The following is a 15,312-nucleotide window of genomic DNA, read 5'->3' as shown; positions in this document are numbered from 1 at the left end:
CAATCAGTGCTGACTTCACTCTCCATTACATTACACAAAGCTTCAGCTATGCTTGTAGCATCTGGCTTTGAAACAGCTTTTATCCCGACAAAATCAACTTTGATCTTCCCCTCACTGGCACTCCTGGCATAGACCATCTCTTCTTCAATCACTGCACTGTCCAGGGATCCGTCTGACATGACAGAGATGAACTTGACATCTGACAATCTTGCCCTCATCTTTCTCCTCACATCCTCCGCTATGTAGTGAATGAACTCTTTTGCCTGATAGTCATTTGTGTATGTCTCTCCTATCTTCAAGCCTTTCTTTCTATCAACCCTGAAATAAATAATAACCAAAAACACATATATAAAAATGCTTGTATTAGGGCAATCGTGGTGGCCACATGATATATTCATGTTAAACCTTTGCATGTTATGTGACTGATAAAGTGTGAGGCTGAACTTTAAAATAGTTACTAAAATAGTACTGTCAATATACCGTATAAAATGTAATGAGTCTGAAACATGTAAATAATAAAGTTAATCCACTTACTCACACATCCATGCGAAGTCGGTGAAAGGCCTGCCTTTTTTCCCGATGGCGTGGGCATTGCGAAAAAGTAGCTCCATCTTCTCGAACTCGGACGTCTTCATTAAGGCAAGGCTCCTTCCAGCTTAACTCTCTTCGATACGACACGTCTTGGCGGTTTTCGTCCTCAGGCTCTCCTGATGACTTCGGGCACTTTCATGATCCTTTACTGCTTCTACTTTGAAATGATTGGTTCCTACCACGAAATTATTCGTTTTGTGTTTTTCTTTAGCATACATTCGGCAATCCTGACAGAACATTACTCTGTTTTCGTGATCATACACGAGCCACTCACGACCAGTTAGCCATTTACAGTTAAATTTCCTTCTTTTTTTTTCGCGAGGTCCAATATCCTCCTCCTCCCCTACCTCTTTGGTAGGAATATCCTTTCTCTTGATGGCCGGCTGTCCCAACCATCGCCACATCTTGTTTGTGTTTGTGTCTGTATTTGTATTTGTACCGGCGTCTATAGTTTTTTCCAACCCAAGAGTGACCTACGCCCCCTCCCCTAGTACAGCAGCCTCGACGGATGCGTTCCCATAGAAACCGTGCTCACGCGTCCCGCGAAATAGATGGTAAAGTTACTCATTTATCACCGGCCAAGCCGGCTAGTGAGTTTTTTTTAATACACGCCAAAATGAATTTTCACCCGCATTTGGCAGGTTGGCGGGTGTTAATTTAGAGCCCTGGAGGTGACGAAGGGTAGGATGGTAGTGAGGGGAGTCTGTGGGCTAGGGTAAGGTGTGTGGCGGGGTCAGAGGTTATGGTTAGGAGAGGTGGAGGGGTTAATGTTAGGCTGAGGGTTAGGACGCTAAGGACGGTCAGTGGGACCCGACAGCCGTCACCTCGTCTCCGAGTCCAGTGGTGGTCCTAGATGATTTAGTGCAGACTTTCCTACAAAAGTCAAATAAATCTGTGTGTGTGTGTGTGTGTGTGTGTGTGTGTGTGTGTGTGTGTGTGTGTGTGTGTGTGTGTGTGTGTGTGTGTGTGTGTGTGTGTGTGTGCGTGTCTGTGTTTAATCTGTTAACACCGAGGTCTACCAGGCCTCTCTGGTGCTCTTCTGTCCGTTCGGTTGCTTCACTTATTTCCACTTCAACTGTTGAGGTCCACTTGGTAACTAATGACGCCACCGCCTTTCTGAATTCCCATTGGTCGAGCGGGTCCGCCTCCTCCCTCCCCTCGAGTCCCGCCGGTTCAGACCTTCAGGAGACCAGACGACCCCCCTCCACACTCAGCATGGGGGGGGGGGTACTGCTGCTGCTGCTGGGGCTCCTCTCCGGGGGGTCTGCAGGATGGACCCCTCAGAGCGTCTCGGTCCCAACTATATCTAGAACTAGAACTAGAACTATAGTGGTCCCGAAGCAGTGCTTGGGTTCGCTGTCTTTCCTTTTGATGTGAAACTGGTTTTGTGTACAATCTCAAACTCTAACAATTAATCCACAGGATGATTAATCATTCACAGGATGATTAATCATTCTCTCTCTCTCTCTGTCTGTCTGTCTGTCGCTCTCCCTCCCCTTCTCCCCTCTCTCTCTCTCTCCTCTCCTCTCCTCTCTCTTCTCTTCTGCGCCGTGAAAGAGAAACGCGATCCCAAATGACTTCTACAATAAGCAGTCTCAGATTTGTTGGGTTCGTACATTTTTTGTCTCTTTATCGGGGAAACCACGGAGAACTGGACTTCAGTCAGGCCCAGGAGGAATCGGAGGAACAAATCCAGGTGTTCATTCTCTCTCTGTAAGGCCTTGTGCACACCGCTCTGGTAGAGGAGGAGTTTATCTTTCCTGGAGGTTGGTGGTTCTTCTGAGAGCAGATTGACACCAGTATCGATGAAGGACAGAAAAAAATAAAGGGCAGCCAGAAACTCCTGTATGAGATCCTGAAATGCTCTCTCTATGTATCTCTCTCTCTATCTCTATTTAAGTATCTTTATTTATGTATTTCTCTCTCTCTCTCTCTCTCCCTCTCTCTCTCTCTCTCTCTCTCTCTCTCTCTCTCTCTCCCCCTTCTCTGTACTTAATGTATCCAGTCAGGGGGCGTCCTTCTGGTCCAGGTTGTTCTAAACTGTTTGACCTGATGGGGATGTGGTGTTTCAAGGCTGCTCGGACGGCCGGGGAGTCTCCCCACAGAGTCATCCCGCCAAATACAGACATGTTGCCATGGCTGAGAATATATTGTGAAATACACTCAATAATCATTCTGATGACATGGAAAAACAAAACAAGACTACACACAGACACCCCCACACCAGAGATGGAAATTAACTTTTTTGCCCACCAGCCACTGTGGCTGGTAGATTTAAAAATCTACCAGCCACTCATCTTTTTTACCAGCCACTTTTTTTTTAATATATATATATCCGTATATTTTAAACAATTTAATAGTAACAATAGATAAGAAAAGTGTTTTTCATACACATAATTTTTTCCAACAGAAGTGATTCTTACTGTAAGTAGGTGCTACCAAGGAACTGAGTTGAAAATGTTACACTCTTACCGCATATGATAAACAATACATAGTTATCTGCCATGTTAATGTCAAGGGTGTTATGATGACAAGTTTGGGGATAATGCATCTATACAAAGTATTTTCAATAAAAAACAAATTGACATAGGCTATTAACAATAAAACAAAATGCATGGCCACACCCTCATAAGTCAATCTAATTAGTGCCTGAATACAAATGTGTCAAAATACATGGTAACTAACGTATGATAGTAAGCATTATTGGCCCTTAACACTAATATTCAGAAAAAACACTGCCTCAAAAGGCTATTAGCTTAAGCAATATAAGTAATGGCATGTATTTGAACTTTATACCCTGAACTTTTAAACGTCGCAAACGTGTAAAAACATAATTATATATTTATGTGGCATTCAGTCCAATGCTGGAAACATATCTGTGGCATTCAGTAGGCCAATGCTGTGATAAAATATGTAAAGTATGACCAAATGTTTCTTTCTGTTCAATAGATAGAACGTTATCAATCCCCTGTGGGAGAAATTTGTTAATGTTTTCCCCTATAAAACAATAATGTTAAAAAAATAAATATACGACAGTAACTGCGTAAGTCAAACCGTCCAATCTGAAGGCTCTACTTAACCACTCCCCCTACTCACTTCCACCAATGCAAAGCGAACAGAACTGAGTAGGGGAGGGCGTAGCCTAACTAGTTTGCGAACGACCCAAAGAAATGCAACGCAAATTCAATGAGAACATGTAGGCCTATTAGGCTTTAATAAAATCCCGGACGATTTTTAAATTCCGCCACACATTTTTTAAAAGTGTCTCAAAAAGAGGGCATGTCCGGGCCAAAGACGACGTCTGGTTACCCTTCGTACGGGAAACCCATTTGATTCCTACCTGTAACACTATTTAATAGTGGGAAATACGAAGTGTGGCGTGTGAGCGTGTGCATGGGTTGAATTGCGTGTGTCTCACGCTGAATGCGTGAGACTTGAGAGCCCTGTTACCGGTATATTATCCCGGATGCCGGACAGTTGCAGTTCAGCAAAAGAGGCGTAGAAGAAGAAGGGGACCGGATGTTGACAGTAATGGTTGTGGATGTATTAAATATGCTAATTTGATTGGACCTTACTGGAAAGTATTACCCGACACAGTGGCGGGTGAAGTGACACAATTCACCCGCCACCATACAAATTAATGCGGGTGTTAATTTCCATCCCTGCCCCACACACACACACACACACACACACACACACACACACACACACACACACACACACACACACACACACACACACACACACACACTGGTTTTCATGTTGGATGGGGACCAACGTTCTGAGCATCACTTGCGGGGACCACCCTTTCTAAAGGTTCTACAGGTATGAAAAAAATCTGGTATACTCACAAATGCTGTGCAAGCTTATACACAACTTCAAATTGTTGAAATGATGAAGTAGTGTTTTGACCATGCTTTATGGGGACTTTTAAAAAACCAGTAAACATGGCTGATGAGGACTTCATATACATATATTTTGCATAATTCACACAAATTCCTATGCGATTAGTGGGGACCTTGCAACAACTATACATTACATTGAAATGTAAAATTACACCTCTATCCATATTACTGCATTTGTAAATCTAAAACCAAGTAGTATTAAGACAGTAGTACATTAATGATTGATAAAAATCAATCAACATTGCAGATTAAGATTGATATTGCTAGGAATATGAGTGAGAATTAAATTAACATTTAAGGATGCAGTAAACGGGTATTTATTCACCTAGTACGAAGGATTGAAAGATAGAAGCTGGATAGTTTCAAGTCAAAGCTTTCTACTTTTTCAATTTTTAGTCACAAGTATGTCATTTCCGGCTTAGAATATCAACCATAATCACCCAACTACAGTTTCAGTCAATCTCCTTAAACTATGCAACAATGCTAAGATTAACTACCTCTTGAATTCCAAGACATGAATTACACATTTAAATTGCAAAAGTAAACTTTTATTGAGGTCTCACTCATTTTTGGGCTTTTATTGGCCCTTCAACAAGATTTGTTGGATACAAAGCATCTGGAAATACAGAATCAAGGTAGAAACGTCACCATATTCTTTTAAAATTATGCCCTTTTTGGCCTTTCTGAGCAAAATGATAGTACTGAACGACTACCTGAAATTTAAATCTATAATAATTAAACTTCTTTCAGACTCATGTTTCAATTACGTGGATATATATACATGTATAATAATTAAAAATTATTATACATGTGTAATGTATAATATTATACATTATACATGCAATGTATAAACTATTTTCATTGCCACTTCTTTTTGTAGGACTTAATTCGGTTATGAATGTAGAATTTAAGGTTCTGCCAATCCCGGTTCTGTAGTGCTTCTGGTTCAACCCTGAAAAAGCGAGTCATGTGCCTCTCGACTGCCTGGACCTCTGTCGGCTGCCAGGGTTTTTTCTTCTTTGCAGCTTTACCTTAAAGTGGGCAGAGAAAATTGTAATTCAAAGGGTTAGGAATGTGTGCTGGAATTTGGTATACAGAATAAGCCAGTATCTACAGTAAAGCAGAAAGTAAACTTATGTGCACTCTACTTATGGATAAAACACTTTCAGTCAAACATTGATTTGTGCATTCTGCCACTTGAACTTAACTGAAATCAACACTGGGGAAAAGGAACAGCTAAAAGGAAAACAAATAAATTGTGCAAATCTGCATGTTTGATTAAGTATGCCACGTGAGCCAATTGAAAGCTAATATGCATCATCTTAGCTTTCAATTTCCAAACAGATATTGCATAAATCCCCCCATTATAGGCATATGCATTGAAAATAAACTAATGACAATTCATCCCCCAACCTTTGTATATTCTGATAGGGCTGTTATAACTGATACAACTTTAAATTGGTAAACTGAATAAAATCCATTTCCAAAGAGGAACAGACAATCTTTACTGACGTACAAAAGACATGTGTAAAGAGTTCACCTTGTGAGGAAGGCCTCATAGCGCCGACTTCTTCCGGCATTTCAACCAACGGCCGTTGTCTTCGCTTCTTGGTTGGTGGAATTTCAGGGCTCTCGATGTGAGGAAGAGTCTCTTCTGCTGATGGTTATGGAAAATAATCAAAAATCAACATTACCAGTAAGACACATACTTTACATGTACTATAGCTTGAAGACAAAACCCAATTTATGTCCTTTTTTGCAGGGATGTTTGTTGTATTTAGTGAAAACATGTGTATTCAATCATTAAAGTTGTTGATGGTTAGAAATAACCAAGTGCCAACCAACTCTTGAGGTCAACTTTACCTGAGCAGGCAATACAGTAAAGTGTTTTTTTAAGGACTTAAGTTTGATTGAAGTATCCCATGGATTATGTTAGATTCTTTGCATAATTTTAGCTTTAAATTCCTTAATAGTTATTCCATATGTCCCCAAATGACACTTACAATTGACATTACATACCATCAGCAGTAGATGAACAGTGTGCCTCCTGTGGGCTTTCATCTTCACTTTCAAAAACCTTTTCTGTGGAATTCATACAAGTTATCATTCATACTAGTTATCAATCATTGATATCAAAACACAAAAAATAAAAAATAGGAAAAAACCTACCATCTGGACCTATCCCAATTTCATCCAAGTTCTTGCCATGAAATTCTGCTAATCTTCCTTGCTCAAGTGCCATTAAGAGTTTGCTAATCTTAGCGAGTTGCAGGGTCTTCTCAGGTAGTCTGTAGTATTCGCGGTGTATTCTTATATCATGCCCCAGAAAGTTGGCCAACTGGTCCATTTCTGTGTTTGTCATGTTCAGCACAGTTGAAAGAGTTGCGGCATGCTTTCTGAGTCTTGTCGACGTCAATGACTTTGGACACTTAGCACCGCAGATTTTGGCAAAGCCACGGATGCAGTCTGAACCCCGAAAATGTGTCATACATTCTGGTCTTGCAAAGAGGTAACAATTTTCTTTTAGAACGCCACAAGCCTCCCTCTGCCCAACAAGCAGTTCTAGTGAAGTGAGCATTTTGGGTGTCAGGAGAATAGGAACAGGGCGACCACGTTTTCCCCTGATTATAATCCGTGAAAAGTTTCTGCACAGTTTCTTCTCCACTTCAGACAGTGCCCAGTCTACATCATCATGCGGGTCAGAGGTGTCTCGTGATGTAAACGCAGTTAAGGGCATGCTTGCCACCTCTCCCTCCCTGCGACGGTTGAATAAAATGATCTGGGTCAGACACACCTTTGCCAGCTCCATCCAGGCTTTTGTACAAGGATGTTCAGACAGTGAACTGAAACAACCCTCTTGGACTCGACTGAGGTACGTGTGCATTTTCTGGACGTCCTCAGTAAAGGGCATGAGAGTGGGCACATTCCACTTTGCTTCCCGGATGTTCCTTAATGCTGTTGCTGATATCAGCTCATTCCACTTTTCACCATGGACATCTAGAAACTCGCTAGCATTTTTTGCAAGCTCTTTGTCGTTTGAGATTAAACCCTGAGCCTTTAAGAGTTTGCTTACTTTAACAAGAGCATTCCCAAGTTTGGTTGCTAGTGATGGAATCAAAAACATGTTTGTTTCACTGTCATAACCACATGTCTTCTTGACAGCTTTGATCGTCTCCATGTAATTTTTAGGATTTATCAGATCTTCCATTTTTTTTAGGTTGGTGACTTTCCTGGCATTGTAGATCAGCCTTCCCATTTCTCGCATCTTCTCCCGAACACACTGTTGATTCTTATCTGATGTCCCTCCTTTGTTTAATAAGTGTTGCCCCACATCAATAATGACTTGGTCGTTTTTTATTTGATCTGTGATTGGGCCAGGATTCATGGCACTGATTACTCCCCATAGCTTTTCAGTGACAAGTGAAGGCACAGGCCCTGTGTATGTACAGATGGACTGAACACGGTTTTTTCCTGGTTTAGAGGTGACTGATCCAGGTTTAAATCTGCAATTCTTCATGTGCCGCCACAAGACTTTTCTTGAAAAAAGTCCTTGGCAGTATGCACAATGCATGAAGTCATTTCCCTGCGCTTTTTCAGGTGGTCGTTTAAATGGCACTAGTTCCCCCTTTCCTGACTCCATAACTGCAGCATTGTGAGCATAGTTTCCCCTGTTGCGAATATAATCTAGCTGCATTTTTCTCTCCTTTGAACCCTTTGGAAAGCTAAAAGATTTAGCCACATCGGATTCCTTTCCATGTGCACTTTCTAGATGCCTTGCCATCTTAGCATAAGACTTAGAGCAATACAAACAGTAATGTCTCTTGTCGTACACTCTGCTTCCACTTCTCTTTTGGCATTCACCAACAACTATACTGTCATTTTTGTTCAGACTTGAACAGGGTTCATCTTCTGCTCCAGTGGCTTCAGAAGTAAGGCTTTGGCTGTCAAAGGTCATGCTGTCCGACGTTGCGGTTTCACAGACAGGAGTACTCATTGAGTCAGAGTCATTCAGCAAGTCATCAAGAGATTGATATTTTTTTCTTTTGTTTAGTTTGAGGGCAACATCACTATCTTCACTGTCGCAGCTGGAATCTGGAATGTACTCATCTGAACTCTCTGATGTGGAATCATATAGTTGAACAGAATCGTCAAGAACGGTGTCTTTCATCTAAAAACAGAAGAAGTAAATGGGAACAATCATTTTAGTTGTAAATACATTTTCTTGAAAAAGGCTAAACATTTTATGATTTTGAGTTTTAAGTGAGGGAATTTGCTTTGTTGTCATTTACATTTTAATAATCTTTTAGGTTTTGGGACAGTAGATCTTAAATTACGCTGAATGATATCGACTTGTGCATCACTTTTTCTTTAAGCCCATTTTAAACTGTTCTCTGGTATTATAGAGCACAAATTAGAAAAATTATTTATTGAGAAAGTAATCAACTGATTAGTTGATGAAAATTATTATTGATTGAAGCCCTAAACAATCCAGATAAGTTCCGTACAGTAGAGCCATACAGATACATTAAATTTTTTTAATTAAAAAAGAAAATGTATACATTTGTATAGAATACTTGTATATGGTTGATCCACACTATGAACAAATGTCATTTTTGCCACTTACTATGATGCTTTTAGTTTGTCTCAGTCTTGGGACGAAAATCTCATTTTCATTTGGGATCTGTACATAAAAACAACAGCGCAAACATTTACCATTAAACTATTGGCAGCTGAATCAAATACCTATTGGTTTAAAATATTACATTTTGCCGCTCGGGGTGGCACAATCACAAAAATAACTAAAGATAGTTTGATAATGTCAGGAACTAACATGGGAGTTGTTGTCTATCTGACATAGGTAGATATACCATATTAGTTTGCGGCTTAGAACTCCAGATTGAGTCCGCTTTTTGTGCTGCATATTACGACATCTTGAGTTTATACATTACATATATCTAAAATAGTCTTGGTGGGGACATTTCAAACACAATGTTAAAGTTCCTTGTGGGGACCAGTTGTCAAGATTAACATGATAACATGATTAAGATTAACGACTGATTCTGACAAAATCTCTTGGATGAGATGCATGCCGATATACACCAGGCCGCAGAAAAAATTAATTAAACATTCAAAGTCAAAATATCTGTTCCTGCCCAGCCCAGCTCGTTCTGAGAACACACTTTAATAACAGGCTTTGTGGGGACATTTCAAACACAATGTTAATGTTCCCTGTGGGGACCAGTTGTCTCCAATGTTTCACCCAAAGCTTCTAGCCAAACACTGACTAAAAGGTGTGTTGTGGGGACATCGTAAGTGTCCAGAATAGAGTGATAATTAAACTAGAAAGAAAGTCCCTCTGAAGGTTAAAATATATTTTAAATATCCCACTACCATACATCTTATAGTTGCATCACATTAAACTTTTTGGCTGTCTTCATTTGAACCAGAACACAACCAAAATATACTTCCTTTCCTATTTTGGCTAGCTTTAAAAACACAAAAACTGAAAAAGCAAGGCTATGAGAGAGACTATAATTACATTTGAAGTGATAAACATGAATGTACCTGTTTAGTGATTATCGGACGAGTAGCAACATCATCCCCTTCGGTGTTTGAAAGGACAGGCTTCGAGCCCCCATCTAGCAGGGCATCGTCTCCAACTGTGGTCATCTGTGAAAAAAACAAAAACAAAAAACATTTCACAATGACTATTTTACATTCTGAAAACATATGTCAATTTGATGTCCACTGTAAAACATGATTAAGATTAACGACAGATTCCGACAAATCTCTTGGATGACATGCATGCCGATATACACCAGGCCGTAGAGAAAATAAACCATACATTCATGGTCGAAATATCTGTTCTTGCCCAGCCCAGCTCTTTCTGAGATCACTTTAATAACATGCTTTGTGGGGACATTTCAAACACAATGTTAATGTTCCTTGTGGGGACCAGTTGTCTCCAATGTTTCACCCAAAGCTTCTAGCCAAACACTGACTAAAAGGTGTGTTGTGGGGACGTCGTGAGTGTCCAGAATAGAGTGATAATTAACCTAGAAAGAAAGTCCCTCTGAAGGTTAAAATATATTTTAAATATCCCACTACCATACATCTTATAGTTGCATTACATTAAACTGTTTGGCTGTATTTATTTAAACCAGAACACAACCTAATATACTTCCTTTCCCATTTTGGCTAGCTTTAAAAACACAAAAACTGAAAATGCAAGGCTATGAGAGAGACTATAATTACATTTGAAGTGATAAACATGAATGTACCTGTTTAGTGATTATCGGACGAGTAGCATCATCATCCCCTTCTGTGTTTGAAAGGACAGGCTTCGAGCCCCCATCTAGCAGGGCATCGTCTCCAACTGTAGTCATATGTGAAAAAGACAAAAACAAAAAACATTTCACAATGACTATTTTACATTCTGAAAACAAATCATGTCAATTTGATGTCCACTGTAAAACATGATTAAGATAAACGACAGATTCCGACAAATCTCTTGGATGACATGCATGCCGATATACACCAGGCCGTCGAGAAAATAAACGATACATTCATAGTCAAAATATCTGTTCCTGCCCAGCCCAGCTCTTTCTGAGATCACTTTAATAACATGCTTTGTGGGGACATTTCAAACACAATGTTAATGTTCCTTGTGGGGACCAGTTGTCTCCAATGTTTCACCCAAAGCTTCTAGCCAAACACTGACTAAAAGGTGTGTTGTGGGGACGTCGTGAGTGTCCAGAATAGAGTGATAATTAACCTAGAAAGAAAGTCCCTCTGAAGGTTAAAATATATTTTAAATATCCCACTACCATACATCTTATAGTTGCAATACATTAAACTGTTTGGCTGTATTTATTTAAACCAGAACACAACCTAATATACTTCCTTTCCCATTTTGGCTAGCTTTAAAAACACAAAAACTGAAAAAGCAAGGCTATGAGAGAGACTATAATTACATTTGAAGTGATAAACATGAATGTACCTGTTTAGTGATTATCGGACGAGTAGCATCATCATCCCCTTCGGTGTTTGAAAGGACAGGCTTCGAGCCCCCATCTAGCAGGGCATCGTCTCCAACTGTGGTCATCTGTGAAAAAAACAAAAACAAAAAACATTTCACAATGACTATTTTACATTCTGAAAACATATCATGTCAACTTGATGTCCACTGTAAAACATGATTAAAATTAACGACAGATTCCGACAAATCTCTTGGATGACATGCATGCCGATATACACCAGGCCGTAGAGAAAATAAACCATACATTCATAGTCAAAATATCTGTTCCTGCCCAGCCCAGCTCTTTCTGAGATCACTTTAATAACATGCTTTGTGGGGACATTTCAAACACAATGTTAATGTTCCTTGTGGGGACCAGTTGTCTCCAATGTTTCACCCAAAGCTTCTAGCCAAACACTGACTAAAAGGTGTGTTGTGGGGACGTCGTGAGTGTCCAGAATAGAGTGATAATTAACCTAGAAAGAAAGTCCCTCTGAAGGTTAAAATATATTTTAAATATCCCACTACCATACATCTTGTAGTTGCATTACATTAAACTGTTTGGCTGTATTTATTTAAACCAGAACACAACCTAATATACTTCCTTTCCCATTTTGGCTAGCTTTAAAAACACAAACACTGAAAAAGCAAGGCTATGAGAGAGACTATAATTACATTTGAAGTGATAAACATGAATGTACCTGTTTAGTGATTATCGGACGAGTAGCATCATCATCCCCTTCGGTGTTTGAAAGGACAGGCTTCGAGCCCCCATCTAGCAGGGCATCGTCTCCAACTGTGGTCATCTGTGAAAAAAACAAAAACAAAAAACATTTCACAATGACTATTTTACATTCTGAAAACATATCATGTCAACTTGATGTCCACTGTAAAACATGATTAAAATTAACGACAGATTCCGACAAATCTCTTGGATGACATGCATGCCGATATACACCAGGCCGTAGAGAAAATAAACCATACATTCATAGTCAAAATATCTGTTCCTGCCCAGCCCAGCTCTTTCTGAGATCACTTTAATAACATGCTTTGTGGGGACATTTCAAACACAATGTTAATGTTCCTTGTGGGGACCAGTTGTCTCCAATGTTTCACCCAAAGCTTCTAGCCAAACACTGACTAAAAGGTGTGTTGTGGGGACGTCGTGAGTGTCCAGAATAGAGTGATAATTAACCTAGAAAGAAAGTCCCTCTGAAGGTTAAAATATATTTTAAATATCCCACTACCATACATCTTGTAGTTGCATTACATTAAACTGTTTGGCTGTATTTATTTAAACCAGAACACAACCTAATATACTTCCTTTCCCATTTTGGTTAGCTTTAAAAACACAAACACTGAAAAAGCAAGGCTATGAGAGAGACTATAATTACATTTGAAGTGATAAACATGAATGTACCTGTTTAGTGATTATCGGACGAGTAGCATCATCATCCCCTTCGGTGTTTGAAAGGACAGGCTTCGAGCCCCCATCTAGCAGGGCATCGTCTCCAACTGTGGTCATCTGTGAAAAAAACAAAAACAAAAAACATTTCACAATGACTATTTTACATTCTGAAAACATGTCAATTTGATGTCCACTGTAAAACATGATTAAGATTAACGACAGATTCCGACAAATCTCTTGGATGACATGCATGCCGATATACACCAGGCCGTAGAGAAAATAAACGATACATTCATAGTCAAAATATCTGTTCCTGCCCAGCCCAGCTCTTTCTGAGATCAATTTAATAACATGCTTTGTGGGGACATTTCAAACACAATGTTAATGTTCCCTGTGGGGACCAGTTGTCTCCAATGTTTCACCCAAAGCTTCTAGCCAAACACTGACTAAAAGGTGTGTTGTGGGGACGTCGTGAGTGTCCAGAATATAGTGATAATTAACCTAGAAAGAAAGTCCCTCTGAAGGTTAAAATATATTTTAAATATCCCACTACCATACATCTTATAGTTGCATTACATTAAACTGTTTGGCTGTATTTATTTAAACCAGAACACAACCTAATATACTTCCTTTCCCATTTTGGCTAGCTTTAAAAACACAAAAACTGAAAATGCAAGGCTATGAGAGAGACTATAATTACATTTGAAGTGATAAACATGAATGTACCTGTTTAGTGATTATCGGACGAGTAGCATCATCATCCCCTTCGGTGTTTGAAAGGACAGGCTTCGAGCCCCCATCTAGCAGGGCATCTTCTCCAACTGTGGTCATCTGTGAAAAAAACAAAAACAAAAAACATTTCACAATGACTATTTTACATTCTGAAAACATATCATGTCAATTTGATGTCCACTGTAAAACATGATTAAGATTAACGACAGATTCCGACAAATCTCTTGGATGACATGCATGCCGATATACACCAGGCCGTCGAGAAAATAAACGATACATTCATAGTCAAAATATCTGTTCCTGCCCAGCCCAGCTCTTTCTGAGATCACTTTAATAACATGCTTTGTGGGGACATTTCAAACACAATGTTAATGTTCCTTGTGGGGACCAGTTGTCTCCAATGTTTCACCCAAAGCTTCTAGCCAAACACTGACCAAAAGGTGTGTTGTGGGGACGTCGTGAGTGTCCAGAATAGAGTGATAATTAACCTAGAAAGAAGAGGGAGTCAAAGCCAAAGTTCTTTCCCCCCCCCCCCTCAATTCATTCTCAACCTTGGCTGAGGTAACCCCCACTACGAGTCTTGTTGTAGAAATACCAGAGACGAGAGTCCGACGTGTTATGCGCCATAACACCAAAAGCAGAACAGTTATCCAAATAACAAGGAAGTGTACAACACTTGCGTTGCAGTCCTGGAGCTCTATATCTAAATAATATCATATAATAAATAGATATCTATAACATATAATACATATTATCACGGCCAAAAGCTGTGCGCGCCTCCAGACGATATTATGAATCACAAACGACTTTGTCGGGTTCTGCGACGTCTCTGGTTCTTCCACTTTCTGCCTGCTGCCGGCTGCCCTCTGCCGGGCGATGGTGCCTCGCGGCAACCGGCGGCATATCGCAGTTCATGTACTTCAGCGAGTCAAAGCCAAAGATCCTTTCCCCCAATTCCTTCTCAACCATGGCTCAGATAGCCCCCACTGTCTCGTTGTGGAAATACAAGAGACGTCAAAGAACCGACAAGAAACCCTTGCGGGTAACACTTTATAATAACTACACACAATTCATCATTTATTAAGCATTTTTTACCTATTGGGTAATGGTTTGTTCACCATTAGTTATTTATTGTTCATACATAACGTATCATTAGTAAAGCATTTCTTCACACAGTTATAAATGGGTTTGTTCATAGTAAATAAGCCTTCTAAAAAACTATTAAATAATGGTTTGTTCACCATAAGTTATTTATTGTTCATACATAACGTATCATTAGTAAAGCATTTCTTCAAACAGTTATAAATGGTTTGTTCATAGTAAATAAGCCTTCTAAAAAACTATTAAATAATGGTTTGTTCACCATTAGCTATTTATTGTTCATACATAACGTATCATTAGTAAAGCATTTTTTCAAACAGTTATAAATGGTTTGTTCATAGTAAATAAGCCTTCTAAAAAAGTAATTTTACCTTCATGCCTTAAATAAAATGTTATGATTTAGAAATAGGCCTCAACTAATAGCTGGGGTGTTAATACACATGTTACAAATACTTACCAATTAGGTTATAACCTAACCTCTAAAGTGAGCACTTTCTATGCTTTACAAAGCATTTATAAATGAATTGCAAACATAACCTGGACACAAATATGTATTA

The 15,312-nt window shown here is 39.5% G+C and overlaps 1 protein-coding gene and 1 long non-coding RNA gene across 3 annotated transcripts; both read right to left on the bottom strand.

Moving 5' to 3' along the window:
• Positions 1-5,790: 5,790 nt before the first annotated feature.
• On the bottom strand, positions 5,791-6,707 carry LOC115545879 (uncharacterized). 2 transcript variants are annotated; one of them, XR_003977150.1, is made up of 3 exons: positions 6,666-6,707; positions 6,516-6,578; positions 5,791-6,153 (listed from the first exon to the last, which is right to left on the bottom strand). It is a non-coding gene; the product is annotated as an uncharacterized LOC115545879 (long non-coding RNA). The 2 variants fall into 2 exon arrangements; XR_003977151.1 differs by having other exon boundaries at positions 5,791-6,150.
• Positions 6,708-9,780: 3,073 nt separating this feature from the next.
• LOC115545796 (uncharacterized) lies at positions 9,781-13,877 on the bottom strand. The gene is made up of 5 exons (XM_030359234.1): positions 13,649-13,877; positions 12,935-13,039; positions 12,216-12,320; positions 11,497-11,601; positions 9,781-10,166 (listed from the first exon to the last, which is right to left on the bottom strand). Exons 1-5 carry the CDS (start codon positions 13,811-13,813, stop codon positions 10,032-10,034), a joined length of 615 nt encoding a protein of 204 aa, XP_030215094.1. The 5' UTR covers positions 13,814-13,877; the 3' UTR covers positions 9,781-10,031.
• Between the last annotated feature and the right edge of the window lie 1,435 nt (positions 13,878-15,312).

This window comes from Gadus morhua, chromosome 6, assembly GCF_902167405.1.
Source record: "Gadus morhua chromosome 6, gadMor3.0, whole genome shotgun sequence".
In the NCBI taxonomy this organism is placed as follows: Eukaryota; Metazoa; Chordata; class Actinopteri; order Gadiformes; family Gadidae; genus Gadus; species Gadus morhua.
This window is presented reverse-complemented; position numbering and strand designations above follow the sequence as displayed.

What these genes read in the sequence shown, in the direction of transcription:
- LOC115545796 (XM_030359234.1), bottom strand. Translation starts at nt 13,813, where the DNA reads ATGTTTTCAGAATGTAAAATAGTCATTGTGAAATGTTTTTTGTTTTTG. An exon ending in GTCCGATAATCACTAAACAG is followed by an intron (nt 11,602 to 12,215) that starts GTACATTCATGT and finishes TTTTTTTCACAG; the next exon opens with ATGACCACAGTTGGAGACGA. An exon ending in GTCCGATAATCACTAAACAG is followed by an intron (nt 10,167 to 11,496) that starts GTACATTCATGT and finishes TTTTTTTCACAG; the next exon opens with ATGACCACAGTTGGAGACGA.